Here is a 23,779-nt window from a genome sequence, read left to right as displayed (position 1 = left end):
CAGAAACAATCAGAACTTCCTGAGAGATAATGGAAAAGATAATTAATGGATTACTCAGGATAGGCTTATTCATTTTGCTTTGCCAAAAAAGGAAGGTGTTGGGAAAAAAATGACAAGTTACTTGAAAGTATTAATGACTTAAAAGTTTATCAGTGACTGTAAATGTTAATTTTAGCACTTCATGTGGATATAGCCAAAGAAAAAAATACTGGTCTGGTGTCTCTGCAGCAAGTCGCACACCCTGCTTATTTTCTGTACTTCACCAGCTTCTGTAACACTGTCTCACACACCAACCACTTCATTCACTGTAACAAACCAGTGACAATAAAGTTGAATGGAGAACAATGAAGAAAAGAATTGGATTTAAACACATCCCAAACTATCTTCACTTGCTGTGGCATTAATCAAGCTGCCCATGCTGAGCACTTTAAACTTCTGCAGACCTGCTAGTGATTTCAGCTTGGCACAGGAGCAGGCATAGCAAGGAGTGCTCTGAGCACCAGCCCCTCCCCTGTGAGGCCCAGAGCAAGCTATTATGTGTAAACTGAGAAAAAAGCCTCCAAAATAACCACGAAATACATGGAAATCTCTTTAGATCAGTAACAATGCTGAGGACCAGAGTCAACCAGCAGGATATCCAAGCAGCACTGCACACACATCATAGTGCCAAGGAGGGTGGGAGTTCCTGCAGTCTCCTCCTGTTCCCATCCCTCTCACCTCCAAGCCATAATCACTGACCTGGCTCCTGACCATTCTGTGGTTTTGAATGGAAGCTGCACAGAAAGAAGAGCTCAGTGTTTAGAAAACTAGATGCAACCTTCCACAAACAGCTTCCAGAGCATGAAGTGGGCAGGTCAAGGAAACCATAACTCTGGTTTTCCTTCTTCAGTCATTAGTAAGTTTCATTTATTTACCATATAGCACTAAAGATTAAATTTATTAGACAAGCTATTAAGTGTAAACTGAGAAAAAAGCCTCCAACATAACCACAAAATACATGGAAATCGCTTTAGATCAGTAACAATGCTGAGACAGTGTCAAATTTGCAGCATCCTGGCACAATTTTATAATCTTCTGTTTAGCTGCAGTTACAGACCTGCTTCAGAAACCTAAATATTTATACAGATACTAGAAATAAATAGAAAATATTCCCAGACAGAGCAAGAAACTCAGTATTAAAGACAACTAATTAAGTCTCTGTGATAGACAAAGAAGTGTAAACAATAAATGGTTTTGTTCATTGACAGAACCACGCACAGCTTTTAATAGAGTATCGGCCAATTATTCTTGTAACTACATCAGTTGATTACTGACTCTATTTAAAGGAAATAAATAACAGGAATTTCAAAGTATAGATTTTATTCCTGACTAGCAGGACAGATCTCTGCCATTACCAAAAAGTGCTCTGAAATACAGAGAATGTATGTGAGACAGTTTTAGTTTCCAAGTTGCATGTTGAAACAGGAATGTGCTCTTTTGTTCTATTTTTTTCCCCTCATTTAATCATAATGAAGTCACTTGTGACATTACAACGGTTTCCAAAGCAACAGTCCAGTTAGATGTGATGAACAGAAGATAAGGGTGTGTGGGGAGAGCTCTGCAACTCACTGGTCATCTTGGTGGGAAACCCAGCATTCTGCAAAAATCATTCTGAAATTCATAGTCTGCAAGAATGCCTTCACATAACAGGATCAACATTAAAGAAATACAAGGTGAGAGAATACAAGGTGAGAGAATGGGTGTTTTTCCAAAATACATGAAAAGAATGTCTAAATCAGCTGGTCTGTTCTACAGGGAGAACTTAGAGTTGCAATAATGTGAATGATAATCCAATGGCTGGCTAGACACATCACCCTTCAGTACTTGACTACAAGATTTCTCAGGAACTTAGAGAAATAATGCTTTATGAATCCTGAGCAGAAAGGGTAAGGTGTAAGTAATAACCTTAGATCAACTCAGGTGCGTATGCCAACCAGACACTGTCAGAAATAGGAGAAACAGAGGACTGTGCCTTGAAAAGCAGGAACTTCAGCATGAGAAATGCAGCCTGAATCCATCCAGAGATACACACAGTCATAGTTCTATAGACAAATTCACCTTTAGGGGTTTCACGAGGTGTGTCTGCAATCTTTCAAAACAGAGTGCTTGAAATGCCATGGATTAACCAAGTCATGTGTCTGTGTCCTGGGGCATGTTACATGTATATACTGCACATTAGTGCTCAACCCACAGCACAAACAACAGCAAAACTGCACACTCAGCATCATTTGAATACATGAGGCACAGGAGAAGAGCTCTTCTTTCTTACACTGTATTAATATTTTTCAGTAATTTATAGTTTTCCAAAGATTCTCCTCAGAAAAACAGTGGTAAAAATATGTTGTAATATTCTCCATCAAAGCGCATGCCTTCCTCATGAAGGAACAGCCTCAAAGTAGCATTTGAAGGAACAATTACTAACAAAAGTAATTGCTTCCTTATTTGTATTTTCTAACTATTGGCATGAAAATTAACCAGGAGTCTTGCCTCAATAGCAGCCCAGTCCTTGAACCAGTCTTCCAGATCTTTTGTACCCATGAGTTTCACATTTCAGGTCAAACATAACACTAAATTACAGTAAAAAGGAAGCTCCGTGGAAATGCAGCAAACCTGTTAAAAAAAAGTGACACAACTCAAGAATACTTACTATGCTAATCAGAGGCCTAGAAAAAAACAACCCTGGAGATTGTAAATTTCTCTGTTTTAAAGGTAGAGAAACAAACAGAGAACTTCAGGAAAAGGTCTAAGTTCTGAGTAGTACAATGAGTGCTGGCACACAGCATTCCTGCTTCTAAGAGTAATTCCAACATAGACAGACACCTACCTGTAAAACCACAGGACCACAAAGGTGTCTGCATCAGATCTCAAAACAGCAAGAACTTTAATTTAAAGTTGCATTTTATCTACTTCATGCTTTGGGACAAACAACAACAATGGACTAATGACAGCACCCCTGGTAAACTTGGTATTTTGCCTAGTAATTTTCCAAAGGAATAAAATCCATGTAATGCTAATCCCAGGAAGCAGTTTAGTACACCAAAGTAAAACAATTGTTGCTGCATTATGAGTAGCCATCTCCTAGTTAAGCTTTCTGAGAGACAAATAAGCAAACAACTTAGAGAGATTTTGGAAATGCATGTTTTTATTGGGGGAGCCAATAGCAGGGAAAATAATACAGGAAAATCTGGGTGAAATGGTTGTTTCCAACCAACTCAGCAGCTTAAAAGTAGATTTTGCATACCTAAAATCTCACTAAGCTTAATCTTGGCCGATTTTAAGAATTGTCTCAAAAAAGTTTTTCTTAAGAAAAATTCATTTTTAATAGTAACTATATTCCAAAAACACACCTCACACATGAAGAAAAAAGGGAAAAAAATCACATGAAAAGAAGAAACTATACTCTATGCACTGTCTATGCTTCAGCCATCTGCGAGTGCCAATTGTATTTTCAAGGTCAGACCTGAGTTGTTCACCACAATAAAATATACCCCAGATTTCCATGAATGAAAGATTATTGTTCTTACACATCTTAATTTGGTATCAAAAACTGGCAATCAGGCACATTCACATAAAACCAAAGTTAAAATGTTATTCCTTGACAGTAGCTCTTCTCCAGAAGGGAGGCACAGCATGGCAACATTTGACTGTCTCTGGTACTCAACACCAGCAGACACACCGACACCCAGCCTACCTTCACTCTTTTTTCGCTGCCAACAGCAACAGTGGAAGAAGCACTAAGAATTCTTAAATACCTCAAGCTTAGAAATATTCTTCCAGTATATCACCCCATTAACCAATTTATGTGAGCAACTGTAATCCAAAGCTGTTCCAAAGACATGCTCACTTTGTTTTACCTGTAGGTAAAACTGTGTGAGATGCTGGAGATTCTGCCTGCTGCCTACAGTGAGGGGAGCCCTGGTGACCCTGGCAGGGAACAATGAAAAAACCCTCTGCCCTCCAGGTTTGCTCAGTTGTTTGCTTTACCCACATCCTGCAAAGAGCTCCACAGTCAAAGCAATTATTTAATGGTTTGGTCTCCTCCATGCCATAACCCAGAGAATAGTTAAGTCTGGAAAAAAGCTTTAAAAAAAACCCCAAACAACAGATGTGTTTCTTCAGAGAACAAGTTTCAAATGTTTTTGCATTCACAGAAAGTCAAAACAGACAACTACTTTTGTGAACTTTTTTTTTCCAAACTAATTCCTGAAGAGCTTTTAAAAGTCATCTATTCTTCATCACTGTAAATTACTTCCATAATCTCAGAAAATTGTGATAAGGGATTTACAGCAATTTTCCCTTTCCAATAGCACCAGTGCCTTCTGACCCAATTCCCACTAAATCACCTCATCTAAGCTTCAATTTGTATCACAGGATTTTCCTTTCAATGCTAAACATTGACCATTCTATTTACAACCTCCGGCAGCCCCTGTGTGAAACCTTGCCTCTGTTCTGCACCTTTGCCACTAGCTAAAGAAAAAGAAAACATTTCCCAGCAATTCTGTCCTCCAAATCCAAGCCATTGATGATTCTAATTTACTGTAACTGCACATATTCACTATCTGATCCATAAACCTTGTCTCTTTACAAATACATCGCTTCCTTCTTGAAGTAAGTTTATTATTTATTAATAAGGTGCTTCTCTTCACATCACAGCAGTTAATAATGTTCAGATAAATGCAACATTCAGGACTTGGTCTTACAGATACTCAATATATCTTAATAAGTACTAGTAAATGCATTACTTGGGATCTCTATTTAACACTCCACCGTGGCACAACAGAGCAGCCATTTATCTTTGCACTGTGATGGAAACTATTACTGCCATCTGTGCTGACTCCAGCTGGTATAGGACTAATATAAAATTCTGTTAGCTGCTCTGAGCTGCTTGTTCAGCTGGCAATAATAAAAGTCAAGCTCATTAACAGCAGTCTTGCATAGCAAAGTTTCTGCTTACCTCAGAGAGACGACTAAGCATCTCCATGAACCTTTTCACCATTGAAAAAAACCCCATGACTATTTACTTGGCACCTGTTTTTAATAACAATCACAAAAAGCCTCACAATTACATGCTGGAGTTTTTTTCAAATATGCCTATCAAATGAGCCAAAATTACTTCAAAAAAAAAAAAAAAGAAAAGCTGCTCCATCAAGAAAAGCTGCTCCATCAAGGCAATATACTGCTTCCTGTATACAAATCAAAATAAATTTCTAAAATCAGAGACCTCTTTAATGCTATTAGGGGCAGCTGAAAAATGAGCATGTCTGAAGTAAGTGTTAAGGAAACAATTTTTTATCACTCAACCATCACTTAATTGCACAATGATTCAGACTTTATATGTCATTTTATAATTTAAACAGAGGAGACAAACTACTGGATTGCTCAAGCAATCTGTCATCTTAAATATACACTGGAAAATGTTATGGTCCTCTGCTTGCAAATTGCAGAATTTTGGGACTACAATCTGGGAGATAGTAAGGATGAAATTTAACAACACTTGTAGTGGGCTTTCCATTCTCCCTTCTCTCTGAAGTCACAGCAACTTTACTGTAGGCATCAATAAGCACCAGCACCAAGGAAACATAACTTGAACAGTTTTAATTTATCTTATGAAATGTACAAACGCAGTAGAAATTCTCTTGTGAACTGTTACCGGCTTTTGATTTTATCATGCTTCCCCAAGAATTTTCTTTCTCACCTACACATTTTGTGAGAAGCCCTCTTGACACAGCTCATAATACACAAAGCTCCTTTATCCTTTGTCCTCCTACAGCTTCTGTCCAAAGCTGTACTCATATCAGTGGTCAGCCCTCTGCCTTCAAGTGACTCCAATTTTACACATTTCAAAGTCATCCCCAATTCTTATCTTTCATTCAACTCCTGTGCTCAAATACACAGGGCATACAAACACCAAAGGAAAAGTTATTTTTAAAAGGTGTTCCTAGCTGATAGGCATGGGCAATGAAAAGAAGTTAATTGCCACCATGTATTTGATGTTTAGTAAAATGTGTTATCACAAACTTTCTCTCAAACCTGGGAAATCCCATACTGAGACTTAGAAGAAACTGTTCACATTTTAAAAGTTTTCTTACTTACTATAATTCTCTTGATTGACCAATATTCCACCCCACCAGCAACCTGAGACACAGTATTAAAGAAAATTTTGCAGGTGTAGTTCTTAGTGCAGGCCTTGAAGACTGAAGATTTTTCTGTGATACCAGAAACTTGGAAGATGGTAACCACCATCCCAGCTTTGTCCAAACAGCAGGAGGTCAAAGTATTCCACACTTCAGGAAGGATACTGACTTGTCTCACCCACCATACAATCCAGAAACAAGAGAAGCACAGGGTGATCAAAGGCAAAAGGAAACACCTATCTTGTTTCCTCAAGTCAGGAGATATGTTCCTTCTTTCCTTTAGCAGCTTCTTCCAATAACAAAGTAAATGCACTTCTGTCCTCCCCTTCCCCACCCCAAATCCTTCACTGGACCTGAGCTTTCTGCTATTAGTCTTTAGCACATTATGAAACCTTCTGTTCCTTGTATGAAATTATCCATCTACCATTAGCAATAGTAAAATACCTAATTTTTATTCTTTTTATTTAAAACCTAAGTATTACAGCTGAAAAAAGAATTAACTGAAATAGAAAGATCTCATTGATACTGACAGGCTCAGGGCACAGTTTTAAACAGCTGAAGGAAAGTAACTTCTGATGAAACCTCACCTGATGTGCAAGGCACTACCTGATCACACTCTTGAGTTCAAGGTCAGTTGTTCATCCAATTCAAGTTAATGGTCTACAGTTTCACTCACTTTTCTGTGGAAAAGCTCTGCAACTTTCAGCAGTAACTTATACAGTGCTTCATTTCAAAAAGCCAGAAGTAAGAAGGTGCATGGGAGAGATTTAACTACTAAACCAAAGTAATCTGGCCTCTCATCAATTTGTTGAATTTCAGCATTCATTCATATCTTGACCTTTTAAATTCTTAATGTTCAATATGAAAAAGCATCCACAATACATATTTCCTCTTCAGAAACTACTTCAGGTTGGATCTGCCATATGCAGAATTATTAGATCACAACAGACATTTTAATCATCTTACCTCTCAAAAAGAAAACCCACAGATCATAATCTGATTTGACCTGTTAATTACTTGTAATTGATGGTAGCTTTACTGAATGAAGACAGCTGGAACACTTTGTTCAAGAAAATTGGGAACATGATGAAAAATATCCTTCTGACAACAAGAACATGCTCAGAAGTGATTAATACTCACCTGTTTTTGAAGTCCCAGAGAATTAAGTGCTCAGAAAAGGCAATTCTGACAAAGGGATGGAAAATAGGAGCTATTTGATGCCTACTTTAAAAACATTACATCAAATATCATGTAAAAAGAAAAAAATCAAGCCCAAACTAAAACCAGTAATGCACTGTTTTTACAGCACTTTAAAATCACAACTGGTATGCAACCTACAGAGATCTACAACTTATTACTACATTGGCTCACTAAAACATCTGGATTCTTCTTTTGGTTTTTGACTTGTAAACTTTAAAACTCTGAAAATAAGTATTTAAGCTTTTGCGGCCTTTGTTACCAAAAAAAAAAAACCCCAACAAAACAAAACCCAGTTCAAATGTAAATTTAAGAGAAACATTAAAAATCTATTTTAATTTTGAATCAAGCCTGTCCCATTCCCCAAAACCACATTTCACAAAAGCATGCCCAGCCCAACTACTCCTGTAACTCCTGTCACATGCTTCACCAAACCTCTGATCACCAATTTTTTCCACACGTTGCTCTGCACATAAACACTGCAATGTGCTTGAAACAAGTCCTAGCAGGTTTTGCTCTGAAAAATGTCTAGCTAGGATTAACAGCTTCTCTCTCCACAGAACTTGTCCAGTGAATTTGCAGTGGCATGCTGGCTTTGGCAAAATTACTATTCTCATATTCAAAGCCACTAAAAGAAAGATGGATACATCTACTCTTTTCTACCACTGCAACTGGTGTTAAGCTCCAAGAGATACAGTGACAGGCAGTACAGACACAATGAACTGACAACAAGAAATAGGGAGGTAAAGAATCTAGCCCCTAAAATTCCACAGGGCTATAATAATTAACAAAAATTGATTCTACATCTTTTCAGGTTCTATCATAGTTTAAAGGTTGTACTGACAAAATCAACAACTTTGCCACCTAGTTCCTGACACAGTTTACTCAAAGACTGCCAGTCATCATAATCACCTTCCCAAACTGACTTCCTACACTGTGCAACTCTCACATTTGTTGACAGCAGACATCACAGGAACTCTGACTGGCAGCCTGCACAGCGTGCTGCTGTCAGAAAATACTTCTTTCCTTACACAATTTGTTTCTCTCTACACGCGCTTTGACATTTAAAAACACATGCTCGAACAACATGCAGTATTCCCAGTGGAATTTTACCCAAAGCCTACATACAGCTCAAATATTTAAAGATATGATAATTCTTCTTTCTTAAAAACTTGTTCGTTCTTCTTTAACTCCTACTGGAATCTTTTTTCCCCTCATTGGCTTGCACCTAACAATACCTCATCAAAATGATTTTGAGCTGTGATCTCAGATTGCAGAGACAGGTTTCTCTTTTTATGTTTGTCTACATAGAGTGAAACACTGCTATCACACTGAAAGGCAGAAGTTTTTTTGAAATATCTTCCCACTGCCATTACCTGTGAGGATTTTAGCCATGTTGCAGATTTATTGTGCAGGTAAAACACCCAGACACTGAGTCCAGCCAGATTTGGGGTGGTGTTTTTTTGGTTGGTTTTTTTTTTTTTTTTTTTTTTGTTTTTTTTTTTTTTTTTTGTTTTTTTGTTTTTTTCTTTTTTTTTAACTCAGGGCATAAAGCAAAGCAAAGAAGTGGCAAAGAGACAAATCAATGCCTAAAAATAGAGAAGGTGCATGGACCCTTTCAGGCAGAGGAAAGTGCCTGATTAGGTACTAAAAAGGGCCCAGCTTCAGCACTGATACAGTGAGCCAAGGAACACTCCAGATTAAGAGAGAGAGGGTTCGAGAATGGGAGAGCCTGTACCACCCTGCAGAAAGGCAGAGGCCTTTTCACTCAGCAGCAGCATACTAAGCACAGCTGCAACATGAAAAAAGTTATTCCATTATAAGATTTGTCTTATTGCAGCAGGAAAAAAAAAAAAAAAAAAAAAAAAAACAACCAAACTCTAAATTACACATCTTACAATCAAATCAAGCTGTCAGGCCTGACATGTTTCAGAGCAGGAGAAGGATATTTACCAATTAGCATACAAAAATATAAATACAAATCAGTTAATAATATGAAAAAACCCCATCCCTGTCAATGAGTACTTGCTATAAGGGAAGTTACTCAGAGGAGTGAGACACAGAAAGCAGACAAAAGAGCTGAGACATGAGTGACATACACACTCTACTATAATCACTACAGATGATTAAATGTAATCAAAGCTTCCAATCTAGAGTAAGCAGCAGCGTGCTGCTGGTAGTTGCTAACAGCATTCAAGCTCTATTCTGAAGCATCGTCATTTCTGGAAATAACATTTTACATGGTATCTTTAAAGAGCATGGAGAATGCAGGTAAAAGGTCAGGAGAATAAAGGGAAGAAAAAGGCAGAAGTTAAACTTGAGGAGAACAGAAAAAAGCATAAACTTTATCTATGGATCTGCTTGCACAGAAATTACAGTACCTAGTTTAGCTGAGTATGTTTAAAGAGCCTGCAGGGTGGTAAGTCAGGCCTGGCTACTGGGCCCAGATCCCTGCATGCTGACCCAGAGACTGCAGGAGAGCCTATGGCCTGTGCTGGCACCCACTCAGAGGCAGCTAAAAAGGGAATTCTGGGATTCTGCACCAGGATATGAAGTGTTCGCCAGTGATGCTGTACTGCAGTTACACAATGGAAAGTCTCCTTCACAGAAAGAGAGAACCATGAAAAATGTATTCCACCCTGATGGTTGTTTTCCTCCTGATACTGCAAATGACTGTGCTTTAAAATTAACATTCAGCTCAAGCAGTAAGGTCAACAGGTGTATTTAAATCAATCTGTGAGTGTTACCCCACTTTTTGGCAAAGTATCTCAACTACTTCATTGGTATTCAACAAAATATTTTAAATACTACTTGACACAGCTTTATAGTTCCATTTAGTACCATCTGTGTTGCATTTGCACCCAGCTCTACCATTCATGATGGGAGTAGGCTGAACCACTCTGGAAACAGAAAATCCCAGATAACAGAGTGTACACTCAGAGGCATGTTGTGGTATTGCATGTTGAGGTATTCCCAAACACCAAATCAACACCATGGTGTCCATTAGATATCTCTAAACAGCCAGTCCTCACACATGAGTTTTAGGAGACTCCTTACTGGTTCTGCCTTGTTACCTGCACACGTGCTCATCCTGCACTGCACCTGAACCAGGAGAGCAGCAGTGGAGGCCCACACCCAGCTACCTTTTGCCCTTTCCTGTCCCTGGCATTGCTCTTGACTCCAAGACTGCCACAAACACCAGGTATAGAATGGGCAGCACAGGCTGTGGAAGCTTTGCTAGACACCCAGACAGTGGGAGTGCAGCACTGAGTCTCCTGATGTGACTCTGCACATCAGGGAGGAGCTGAGGCCCCACAAAGCTTATCAGCTAAACTTCCACGACACTGAGCCGCAATTCTTCTGTTTCAGGAGCTGCAACTCAGCTAATTATCTCTGCCATAAATAACCCACGGCCTAAATGATCTACCTAGGGATCTGCCTGCATAGTGAATAGAGTTACACAAAACAAGCAAGAAATAAAGCACAATTACACGTGGTCTCCCAAAAAGTTGACAAAAATTCTTAGAAGAGAATGAGAAGCCATTTATTAAGGAACAAGAAAGGCTCTGAGGAAGCAGATCAGTCTGAAACACCCTGAAAAGTCATATGAAAGGGAACACAGGTCCTGAGCTCTGATAAGGATTGCATTAATTAGGGAGCAGCATTAATGAGGTCAGCAGTTCTGGGTTAGTAACACTAGGATAACAATGTGAAGGAGCAAAGTAGGTAAGGAATAATACTGCAAACAAAACTCAGGTTTGAATACAGCATTAAGCTCAAAAATTAAACGTTTATCACACTGATTCTTCAGTGTAGCTTTCCCACTTCGACCATCATCACTAATATTTTAAGTCAGAGCAACCCTCAATTTTCAGTATAATAAGGAATCAGCTGTTTCCTTTTTTGCCTAAATAGCCATTCTACTAAAAAAAAAAAAGGCTAAGACATGTTGTTTGATCAGTAATTCCACACTAGCCTAATTTATTTTCATCTACTACACCTGCAAACTGAGACATGAAACTGAAAGAGCACGCTACAAGAGAAGCAGCAGCTAAGGCAGGTATCCTATTTCAAACAATTTTCGATTAACGGTACTTTAAGAGAAAAATACTACAAAAATAACCCCAACCAATGAAAAATGCCATAGGAGACCAACACAAAGCAGCCTTTGCTCCTTCTGTTAAGAGGAGAAGTTCTGCAGGGAATTTATAACTTCTATTTTGGAAGCAAAGTAGAATGATAATTACAAAAGTATTTAAAATATTAAATTTTTCCACCATTATTTGGGAAAAAATGTGCAAGTTTCCTAGTCAAATCAAACACTTACTTTGAGCTCACTAAACTCTGACATTGCTTGTTACAGCCACTAGTCAACAGGCTGTCAGACTCATCACTTCCAAATATTTCTTGAAATTAATGAAATTAGCTCGATTGACTTTCATTTCTTACACAACAACTGCTTATTGCCAGTATTTCTACTTTCTTTCCTTGCTACACATTGCTAATGAAAAATTCCTCACTCAAAATTCAGTTCTGCAATTCCTTTTATAATATCCCATTTCAGAGTCCACAAAGACCCAGCATTTACTTTCCCTTTTCCATCTGAGCAAAGGCAAGCTCATCTGCCTCTCTTTTTGGAACCATGATGAAGAGGCCCATACCTTGGGAAAAACATTTGAAGCATGAGATCCTTCAGAGTCATCCTACAACAACCTCCTAGACAAAGGATGACAGATTAGGATCAATTTGATTTAAACAGGTTTAAATAAAACTAGTTTCACATCTTGGTTATGTGAGTACAAGAGTGTTTTCAAAGTCTATTTGATCTATCTTGCACATGAGCCATGGATTTCTTCCTCATTCAGGTAAGAAATTCTGAAATAGCCACCAATAGTACAGGTCAAAAGAACCATAACTAGAAAATACACATGTTGCAAAATACTAAGGGCATTCAGCCTGCTCAGCACTGCCAATCTGTATTTCTTGGTTTCAACTAGCCCAAAGTTGCAAGAGGACATCCTGAAATTCCAAACAGAGGTACACCACATTCCTCAGAGCACACACATAACTTCTATCTGTGAGTGCAGATGGCAGCAAGGACAGCATCAGCATTTCTGACAAAAAGAGTGCCACTGTCACATTCACAACTGCAAAACAGAAACTTCAAGAACAACTTGAGAGGATGCAGGATGCCCCAAGGAGCAAACAAAGAAGGAGAGATTAGACTGACTTCCATCCTGGTTCAGTACTCATCCACCACACCCTGCTGAGAACTTGAAAATAGAACTGTCAAGAGCTAATTTCTAACTTTCACCATGTGGAAGTCGGACATCTCCCTCTTCTAGCACCCAGCAATTCTGACAGTAGAGGAATCCAATCATGGAACTGCAATGCTAAGAGAGACAGAAATCTACCAAATTTATTAAAAGATTCAAGTTACTGCTCCATTGAAAGGAACCTGAGGAGAGCACTTGAAAGCTCATCCTCAAACACACTTCATCATCCTTTTGATGGACACACAAGTTGTCTCCCATTAGATTACTTCACAGTCAATTTTAAAAGGTTCTCATCCATGACATTTAATGTAATAAACAGTAAAAATTCAGTGTTAAAATATGGATTATAGCCATGCACTAAAACATGCCATGGACTTAGCTACAATGTTATAAACACCTCAAACAATAAACATTCTAAGGACTTGGAAGCTCTTGACAAGGAAGCTACATGCAAGCTACCCAATGTTCAATGGTCTGTTTACAATAACTGATTTTCCTTTTTGTTTTCAACTTGGATCTCAACCAGAACACCCATGAAGACTAGTACCACCCCAGAGAATGCCAGGTTTTCATGAGGATGAAAAGAAGCTTTTTTTTTTTTTCCAGGGGGCTGGGGGGAGGCAGGAGAGGTTGTTGGTTGGTTTGATTTTCTCCAACAAGTATTTTAAGGAGTTTCATCATGTTGTTGGAAAACATTTCTTCAGCTCTCTTTTGCTTTTCACTGTCCTGGTTCCCAGGTATCCTTTGCCTATATATTCAACTACATCAGCAGCAAATCCATTAGCAAGCCATCTCTTGGGTTACCTTATGTGTCAGTTTCTCTGCAGACCCTGAAGCAGCAATTCTCAAGGGCACTCCTATCAAAAATGCATGTACAAGCATTAGTTTTACACTGGAAGAATTAGAACTATTCAAAAATTCCTTCTTTTTAAATGTCATGGGCACTATGAAAAGTATTTGTCTTCCAGAGAGTTTGCTTCAGAATAGCATATCTGCTGTGGACCCAGAAAGAAGCTCCAAAACAGCAAAGTGTTGGGATGATGGCCCATTACACACTTAAAACTTCCAGAACCATATGTTTATCTCAATGTAATAAAACAGCAAAGTGCAGGAGGTCTGCAAATACATTTTGCTTTTACTCCCTTACATAACTGCAGAGGTCTCTTAAAAAAACATATTCAAACGCAACTACTTGTTGCTGAGCATTCAGAGGATACATAAGTAATGCATTAATGTCTCCAGCTACCTGTAGTGAATAAATGAATGTTTCTCTGTTTTACCAAATAGCCAGTTTCTATTTCAGTCTGATTTTGCTAGATAAAGTTATCTGAAAGTGTATTTGAAGTCCAAAAGAAATTGAGAAGTATCTCAAAATAAAGAATGACAACACAGTATGACTGGAAGGAAAAAATACCAAAACTCATCAAAATGTTTAGGACTTGCATCATTCAGGGAGGTGGCACTACTGAGCCAAAACAAGTCTGGAGCACTGCAGACTCACTGTGTATCTAAAAACTCACATTGATAGATGCTGACAAAGAAACTTTCCAAAGCAGAACAGGACGCTGCTCATTCAGGGCCATAAGGCAGCTTTGCCAGTAGAGAACTTCCACCAGCTCTGTGCCTCCACTGGAATGCTCTGTTGATTTATCTTTTGCAAAAGCTTGTCAACTGTAAAACAAGTCTGCACTTTTGAATCACAAAGTAAAACTGAATTTAAAGTAAATATTCAACAAGAATAAGAACTCTGAACTTTTAAAAATTACATTGCAGCCAGTGCCAGTAAGCATACAAGTCAATTTATTTGGCAGATAAATTGCCCCCTCAACCTCACCCAATCCTTTTTGCTTCAGCTCTGAAAGAATCAAGTTTATGAAAGTCCACCTCAGCTACATGGGACATAATTTCAATAATGAAGTCAGACAGAAAGTGGAAACCAAATGAGAAGTATCAAATCGTCCAGTTTCTTACCTAAGATCTGCTGTTCCTTGTCATCATTCAAGAATTATTGAGCAAAACAGACTGTTCCACATACTAGTATTTAACACTAGAAAAGTTATTGCAGTAGTTCAAGAGACAGATTCAGAATTTTGAAGCCTTACACTAGAAGAAAATATAATCTTGGCGAGAGGCTTTCATACACTATTTAATTGGGTTGACATTTGTGTTTGAAAAGAGACTGTGGAATAAACTGAAATGTAAGCTCAATAAATAAAATATTATGTGTATTTTTTTCATTGTATTTGTAAGCCTAAAACATTCTCTAATACAAAGAAATTTCAGGAAAAAATATTCAAGTGTTGACATTTTCAGCGATGTGTTTTAAAAACAAAGCATCGAGTTACTTTATAGAAAGTTTACAGTTCACAATACACCCTGGCACTTTTTGAAACATATGGAGCAGTATCTCCCTAAGTACATGCAGAGATAAGCATGCCATTCCAGCCACAGCAGCTGCTTTGATTCATGTTTATGAAATGCTTAAAATTCTTGGAATATACATACACACTGCAAAAAGAAGATGCAGTGACACCATGAATCTCCAGTCACTACTAGCCCGCTGTCTATGCTGTTACTGAGCATGAAGAGGCAGCAGCACAGGCTTGGTGGAGACCAAGAGAGTTTTTAAGAAACAGCTGAGTAGAGAACCTGCTGCTAGTGCACAGTGGGCCTCTCAGCACCCAACTGCAGCATCATCATTAACCATGCTAGGTACCATGCACTAACACAAGCACCCAGAAATGTTTCAGGCACATCTTTCCACTGCTCTGCTGACTGATGCACTTCAAAATAAGCGCTGTACCATTAATAAACACCAAAATATATTCATGGGTTAACTCATCAAAACAGAAGTTGTGGTATAAATTTCTGTCCTGAGTTATAACACTTAAATAAGAAATAAGTCACTATAGGATGATAAGCTGCCAGGGACTTCATGAGGGGCTGTGACTACAGATTTCCCTATGGTGATCCAAGTGAAATGAAACAAAACATTCAAATTACCTCCTATTGAAAAAGTTCCACCTTACGAGCCATTAGCTTCAAATTATCCAAAGATGATGCAGGAATATTTCTACAGGATGTCACTATTTAGGATGTAACAAAATGCCAAATTAAGGGTGTGGCTGGTAACTACAAAATATACTAGTTAAGGATATGATTATGAATTTATAGATGTTTTGATGGCTGAGGGTTGGGTTTTTTAACTAACAATTTTATATTAGAAGGCAACTATCATAAAAAAAGGCCAGAATTACAGATGATAACACTAACCAAGCACAAAATTATAAGAAAGCCACTTACTCACTTTTCTCCCAAAATGAGAAATTACATAAAGGGACACTCTCCTCTGGCATTGAAAACAGCTTGTGTAACTCCTGCTCTTCATCAACATGGATATCTTGAGCTGAAGTCATTGATTTTCAACTCCTGTCAGCAATGCATTTTTCTGGTTGACCTTCATTTCTAAGACAACTTACTGAGCTTCTCTATCAGCCCTCAGCAAACACCAGTCTCAAGCTTCACAGAGAAGAACCACAAAGGCACACACCATCAAGCTCCATCAGACCTCACACTCTAATGACCAATTTCACATCAACATACAAAGTCAGGTACTGGCTAGACAAACTTATGGCCCTTGTACTGCCTCTTGTAACACACAGAGCAAAATTAATTCCAGGCAAGGACACAACTGTTTTAGTTAACTTGGTGCTTTGGGTCACAAGTTAATTCAAGAGTTGAGTCCTGTGGTGCACATCATTGCACAGCAGGGACCTTTTTGTTGTAGGCTGCACTCACTGTCTCCAGCCAACACTTAACACTTCCTTAAAGAGCCTTCTTCAGTCTGCCACCAGTAACAGAAAATCTCCCCAAATATCAAAGAACCAGAGAAATTACTCAGTTAAGCAAGAGCACCTGCACAAGCTGTTGGCATCTCGCTAGAGCAGGCAGTAATTGTTTCCATTAATAGATTTAAACCATGCCCAGGGCAGGCCAAATAAGCAAAGGCACTGCAGTACTTTCTAATCATTAAGGACAGTGTGTCTGTGCAGGAGACACTGGCACTGCAGCCAGAGGCAGCCACCACTACTCAGTCTGCAACAGAGGAGCACAGGAGTTTAAATCTGGTAAAGTCTCAAATACAACAGCAACAAGTGCATTTGTCAATTTAAAGATTTAGCTCTAATCTTACTACTAGAAGTAGCACCATGCTGAATGCCTGAACAGCAGCTGCCTGCCTGCACATGCTGCCCTGCAGGCCTGATCAGACTGAGAAGGATTCGCTTTGTCCCTGACGCTTTGTGCCAAGATTCACGCCCCAGCTCTGCTGGCACACAGAGCTGCACGGAAGGGCAGCTGGTGTGCACTGCTGCTCCCTGAGCTCAGGTTCTGCAGCACCAGCGCTTCTAAAGCACTTCCTGAAGTACCTTGAATCTAACCCACACCTGGGTTACACCATGTTTACAAGCATCATTTAACTCTAATTTTTTAACTATCGAAGTACAGTGAATTGGAAGTCTGGAGTCTTACCACGTGCACATTTAATAAACCTACTAGACGCACAACAGAACAGAGAATCTTGTTTTCAAAACAAGACAACTGTTTACACTAACAGGGTAAGGAGGCAAAAATAAAACTTTTTCCTTTAGGCCTTACATCCCCCCAAAATGGACAAAAATCCTCCTCCATTTTAAGAGAGCTGCAATTTTTTAAAATTCACATTTCATTTCAATAGACAACATATTCAAGGTGTAGTGACTAGTAATCCAGAGCTCAAAAACACCCCTGGCTGCAGAAATAAACATATGCACGCATAGCTGTACCTTCTAAACACAGTAGCTAAGCACATCCATAGGCCTACTGATCTTTTTACACATACTTTCCTGTCCCACAACATAGGTACTTCAAACATAGCAAAAGAGAAAAACTGGGCAGGTTTGAAGCTGCACCTCATTCAACTGTGTTCTACTCAGAAATATTTGAACATAACACTCAGTAGTCCAAAAGTACAGAACAGCTACAAAGCAACAATTGCCTAAACATGGTCATTCAAAGAACAGTTTTCCTTCTCCTCAAACGTGCTATCTATTTTTATTCTGAAATTTTGCCAGCTACAAACTACAGGCTGCTTACCCGTGATCCCAACAGCTTTCAACAGTAGTTTCCTCTAGGAATCACACTTAAAGAGCAAATCACAAGGTCCAATCAGCAGTCTGGATTTTATAAACATATTAAAATAATGGATGTTGCATTTACTCACAGTTCAGGCCACCTCATGAAGAACCAAGAACCATACCATACAGTATTTTGGGCTACAAGTCTGTGTCTCATTGTGTTCCAAATTACATGGAATTTTAGAACAGCAGTTTCAAGGAACTGCATCTAGTGTTGCATCTGAGGCATGAATGGATTAAAGCAATGCAAATGTAGCTCCCAAAATGACATTTTTCAACCACACATAATTCAAATCCATCTTCTCTGCCAAGGTTCAAAGCTAACAGTTCCCATCCTGAACACTGATGTCTAACAGGAAAGTTACAGAGGTCAAAGTCAGATTACTTTTACAATTTCCTGCAAAGATAAAAGTTGCTGCCTTCTACTATTTTATGATCCACCTCTGACAGGTGATAATTTGAAGTGCACACATCAAAGGCGTGGTCTGGTTAGTCATTCCTTCAGATACAGAACTAATTAGCAGCTGTCCTATTTCAGCTTCCAGAAGTTTCAGTTTGAAAAAGTTACCATTATCATGAAGGCCTCCAACAGCGCTTTTCTCTCACCTCTGATGCTACTCAAAGCAAGATATCAAAAACCATGAAGTACTGCTACCACCAAGGGAAGGACTGTGTATTAAAGACCATCCAAAATCACGTTCTCTCCAAAGCAGAAGGTGCAACAGCTGTTTTCTGGAAACAAGAGTTTTAGGACAAGCTGCCTAGGGATGAAATCTGTGCTTCAGATATTAATCTTTGAAAGTATTATGACCTACAAAAACTAGATAAACTCAGAAACACATCTGTTCCCAGCTATTTATTTTATTAAAGAGCTTAAACCCATGAAAAAAACAAGAAAGCCCCCATGTATTGTGGAATCTTCAGTCATTTAGCACTATAAGAAGAGGGGGTTTTTAAGTAGAATTGGGCTTTGGTGCTACTTGTCTTATCAAAATGAGGATGGAAGAGGACAGAACAAACAAGTCACAGAATGGTGGGGTTTTTTTAAGAGTTAAGACAGGCAAGAAAGATACTTTCAGAAAAAAGTAAGATTTTGAGTTCAGCTCTACAGTCTGAGGATTTCTTATTTTCTGCTCTGAGATTTTTATTAAGGCAAAGTTTGCAACAGGCTACTGTGCTCTAATGGAATGAATTGCCCAATAAACGAATTTGTGTTTCAGTTAAAACTACAGATGAAATAGCATTTCAGTTCTACTGTTTCCATGGTTCCTTGTTTATTTCTGTCAAGACAAATATTTTGCTTACTAAAGGAAAAATCATGTCATGAAGAACTGTTATCAGAGAGCTAAAATAAAACTTTTCAGATCCTATGTGTTAGAAAGTGTAGCTGAAAGGAAAGGAAGGAAAGAAGGAAAACATATTTTAACAATCAGAAACAGAGGAGAAACCAACCCAGCAAGACCTCATTTGTCCTACTGAAAAATAACATCCGTAATGTAAAGTCAGATCTTTGGTAGATATAGAGATGTGAAATCTCTATTGTAAAAAATTACTCAATCATTTTGCAGGATTGTCTGTGGCTCTGTAATTATCTCATAGTTACATTTTAATACGGCACCTTGTTGCCAACAACCAAATACAAACATTTATAGCAGGACAACAGGATGTATTCAATTGGCTTTGAAACATAATACCCATTTCTAAAAGACTGTAAGTTACAATAGGTTTTTTTTTCTGTGAAGAGAGTACTTTGAGAAAGGAAATTCAGGCTGCTAGGTAAAGACAGGAGAAAAATCAGAGCTCCCAGAAACTTTCTTCTTGGGAAGAAATGGCAATCTATATTGGTTTGGGAAGGAAATGCCTGAGAGACATGAGTGGTAACTAAAAGAACACACAAGTACACTTCACATATAAAGGAAACTACTGCTACCAGTAAAAGCAAAACATGGGTTAAAGGTATGAAGTCCAACAACGAACTTCCAATACTCTGCCAGCACCAGAGATTATACCTGATAGCAGTTAATGAAAACCATTCCTTTTTGAACTCTGTCTCCTATTATTTCAGTTGATAAAGATTTTCCTGTGCCTTTCAGACTCTGACTGTTCAGTTTTACTATGTTCTGGTTTTCCTCCTTCATTAGTTTAGAACACTGGAAGTCATGTGCTTGTGGGCAACAGCAGGCCTGCTGCTTATAAAAAGACAGAACACTTGCATTCAATAACAATTACTATTTTGTAGCTGTGTTTGTTACCGTGTGAGTGCTGTGTGGTCTAGCAGAAGACGCAGTCAGAATCCTGTTCTAATTTATGGTTACAACTTTACCTCTAATACATAATGAAAGTTGGACAAATGACAGCACTGTCTGGGATTTTAGGGCTTTTACATCACCTGTAAAACTAGCATTACTTGCCCATCTAAAATCCTTCAGAACTATCCTTAATAGTGCCTAAAGATTAATTAAAATAATGCAACTGAATTTAGATTTAATTCAAAAACTCCGTACAGCCTAGAAAAAGCTAGTAAAATCTGATTTAACTAACCTTGGATGCTCTTCCAAGAGCAAATTTTTATAATTTTATAGTTATTAAAGAGTTACCTAATTTTACTTTAGAAAATTTTGTCAGTAGCTTTTAAATTATATCTGAGAGAACAAAGCAAATAAAGAGCATGGTCCTGAATTCTACTCCCTACACCCTATAGTCTCTTGGCTTCAGCTGAATTAAAAAAAGCAGCCCTGGAAACCAAATTTGCTTTAGAAGGCTACTTATTCTTATTCCAAAATGCAGCACAAACTTGTACTTCCATTCAGCTAGAAAAGGGAAATTTCCATATAAAAAGATAAAACGCAAAAAGAAAAGGTAAGACTAAACAGAATATTAAAATAATGCATAGAATAGAGAAAGACCAATTAATCACCCTAACAAATTAAATCATTTTTGCAATGACATGGTTGCTCTGAAAGAAAAATCCAGTTAAGCTATATAAAAACAAGCTACACAAAGAAAACCAAAAATCCGTTTGACATCTCTAACCCTGCCAAGGCATCAATCCAAGTACAAGCAGCAACTACTCAGCAATTCAGAGCCAGTTTATACAGACACTCTATGGTGGGTACACACAGAAGAACAGAATCCATTCCTCATCATGAGAAATTAAACTATTTATATTGAGTAAAAAAAACAAACCAGCAGTTAAGCACTGAAGGAAAGGTGAGGATGTTCACGAGGCACTGGAAAGCCCATTTGGCATCTTGACAGGTTACACACAACGTCTGCCATTAAGCAGGCACCCAAACTGTGTTTGCACTAATGAGAGTTACTTCTGATCAGTATTTCGGCCTGTTCTTTCCACTAACACATCTGGCAGTTGTTTCAAACACACAAGTTAGCAGCCAGCCAAATTCCAACCTCACACTGAGCTGCAGGCAGGACAGCGATCCCTTGCCAGCACAGCTGCCGACAGTGAGGTCGCACACAAGCGTCACAGCTCACCCATAAGGCTCCTGACATAGAAACAGAAGCCAGTTCCCAACAAGAAAATTTATATATTTTATAAATATTAAAGCCTGATAAACACAGGACACACAAGCTGTCAAAAGACAGTCACTGCACATTCTCACTGATTACCTGCAGGCCAATGTGCACAACAAGCAAAATTGCCCCATTACCAGATCTTCATTAAACTACCTGGCTCTTAGTCTCTTGAGTCTATTGAAAAAGTGATTTTTTAATCTTAGTTTTGGTTTTGCTTTAAAAACTATGTATATTTTATGTTTCATACTTGTCAATTCCATTCACTTTGAATCTTTTCACACCAGTGTTGTGATAGAAGCTATGTACACTCTTCAATAAACTCCTGTTTATTGAAAAAACAAACAAACATACATTCTAAAACAAAATAGTTTTTAAAAAACCCCAAGATTTCCATTTCACAGATGAGCTGCTAAGACCCAGAGAGGCAGCACAACTTATAGAAGATCACACAAAGATCTTTGAAAAAAGCAGGAAACAAACACAGATCTTTCATGATGCAGACCAGCACTTTAGCTACAACAGTGGTTCTGAAGACAATGCAAGTTGGATCTAAAATAAACTGGTGTGATTACTGCTATATTCTAGTACATGGGTTAATGTGAGAAGCACCTTCACACCTTGGACATGAAAGAATACAAAACATCTCAGCCTTTTCTGCTGGAAAGCTACAAAAGCATAACACTCTGCCTTTGCAAAAAAATTAATATTCTCACACTACATTTTCTTCATAATTATTATGAACTGAGTAAAAACTAATGTTTTTAAAAGGCTTAAGTAGTAGGAAGGTGCTAGGTTGAAAATCTCTATCCCCATTCAAATGATTTCTCACTCCTTGGCATTAAATAGGTCAATTGAACTTGAGCAGTCAACAGGTAACCGAGCAGATAAGAATACAAGGTAACTGAACACACGAGCATACAACACAACTATTCCCCTTGCACCTCCCTGTCTTTCCCCACACTCCCTCAAAGGAAAGAAATCTTTTCCTGTTCTGATCTATTTTTACAGTCTAGTGCATTGGTATTTTGGATTTTTTCCAAGGGTATTCTTTACTGGGGCATCACAACTAAATGCCAGATTTCAAAATTATTTTAGCATATTCTCATAGGCTACTTCACAGAACAACACTGAATTAATAAAGGATCTAGCAATTACAGCCTTTTCAAATGCAAATAGGCTAAAGCCTAGTAAACAAAGTTACATATTAAAAAAAAACATCAGTAGCATAAAAATCAGATTCTGCTTTTTGTTCCCCCACAGGTTACACCAAGTTGTTAACAGCCTACACGCAAGGGAAATTTCTGAAAACAGCACACACAGTCTAAATCCTTACCTACTCAACAGTTTCTTTTTTGAGCAGTCAATCAAGAATCAACTTCTAGACCCAGGAGACTAACAGGGATCTTCTGTCTCCATACCGGGTACCTCCGACTCCCCCAGGAAGCCAGGTAAAGAAACTAGCCTATCCTCCCACGGATGCAATCCCAACGCGGCAGCCCCGTGAGCGCTCGCCTGTCCTTCCCACTGCAGTCCCGAAAAGCACCGAGCGACACCCTGGGGACCCCGCCACTGCCCTGACAAAGCCAAGCGAGGCGTCTGCGAGGGCGAGGCGGAGGAGCCGGGACTGGGCTTCCACTCGGGGCACGGCGACTCGGGGTTTTACCTTTCTCCTTGCTTGGCGTTGGAAGGCGGCGGGTGAAGCACGGTCTGGTTCCCTTCCATCTCCACGATGCACTTGGTATTCAGGTCCAGCTCTGCAAGGCGACACGGCGGGGTCTGTAGCCAGGGCGAGCGAGCGCACCCCCCTTCTGCCGGCACGCCGCTGCAGCTCGGCCCCCGCCGGCTCCCCGGGAGCGAGGGGCCGGGCCGGCGGGCGAGGGGGCTCGTCCTCCGCCAGCCCGGGCAGAACGCGGGGGGACGCCGCGCCCCGGTGCCGCCCCCGCCCCGAGATGCCCCCAGACCCCAGTTACCTCTCTTGTTCATGGGCCGGACCCTGACGGCAACTTTCACCTTGGTGTCCGACATCTTCCCCGCTCCCGGGGGCGGCGGGCGGGCGGCCCCGCTCAGCGCCGGCGGCGGCAGCGACACGGCGGAGCGCCAGCGTCCATGCCGGGCCGGGCGCGAGGGCGGAGGGCCGGGGCAGGCGGGGAAGGCGACAGAGGGAGGGAGCGAGGGAGGGAAGGAGCGGAGAGGAGGAGGAGGGTCCGGCGCCGGGGAGGGCGGTGGCGGCGCAGCCCCAGCCGCCTCCTCGCTCAGCCGCGGGCCGCGCCGGCGCTGGCTGCCGACGGGCTCGCTCGCAGAACCGCTGCCGCCGCCGCCACCTCCCTGCCAATCCCCACCGCCATCTTCCGCCTCCGCCTCCTCCCGCCGCGCCGCCGGGAGTGCGGGCGCCCAGGCAGGCGGCGAGAGGGCGGGGAAAGGCGAT

At 39.8% G+C, this 23,779-nt stretch overlaps 1 protein-coding gene across 2 annotated transcripts in view; it reads right to left on the bottom strand.

Annotated features, from left to right (window-relative positions):
• KIF13A (kinesin family member 13A) overlaps nucleotides 1-23,503 on the bottom strand; it is a 103,454-nt gene extending 79,951 nt beyond the window's left edge. For both annotated transcript variants that reach the window (XM_058800499.1, XM_058800489.1), the window contains exons 1-2: nucleotides 23,325-23,503; nucleotides 23,018-23,108 (exon numbers count right to left, since the gene is read on the bottom strand). In XM_058800499.1, the coding sequence (XP_058656482.1) occupies nucleotides 23,018-23,108; nucleotides 23,325-23,379 (146 nt within the window). In that variant the 5' untranslated portion in view covers nucleotides 23,380-23,503. The remainder of the gene's footprint in view (nucleotides 1-23,017; nucleotides 23,109-23,324) is intronic.
• Between the last annotated feature and the right edge of the window lie 276 nt (nucleotides 23,504-23,779).

The sequence above is a fragment of the Ammospiza caudacuta genome, chromosome 1 (genome assembly GCF_027887145.1).
Source record: "Ammospiza caudacuta isolate bAmmCau1 chromosome 1, bAmmCau1.pri, whole genome shotgun sequence".
Classification (NCBI taxonomy): domain Eukaryota; kingdom Metazoa; phylum Chordata; class Aves; order Passeriformes; family Passerellidae; genus Ammospiza; species Ammospiza caudacuta.
The sequence above is the reverse complement of the archived record's forward strand: the minus strand, read 5'-3'. Positions and strand labels throughout refer to the sequence as shown.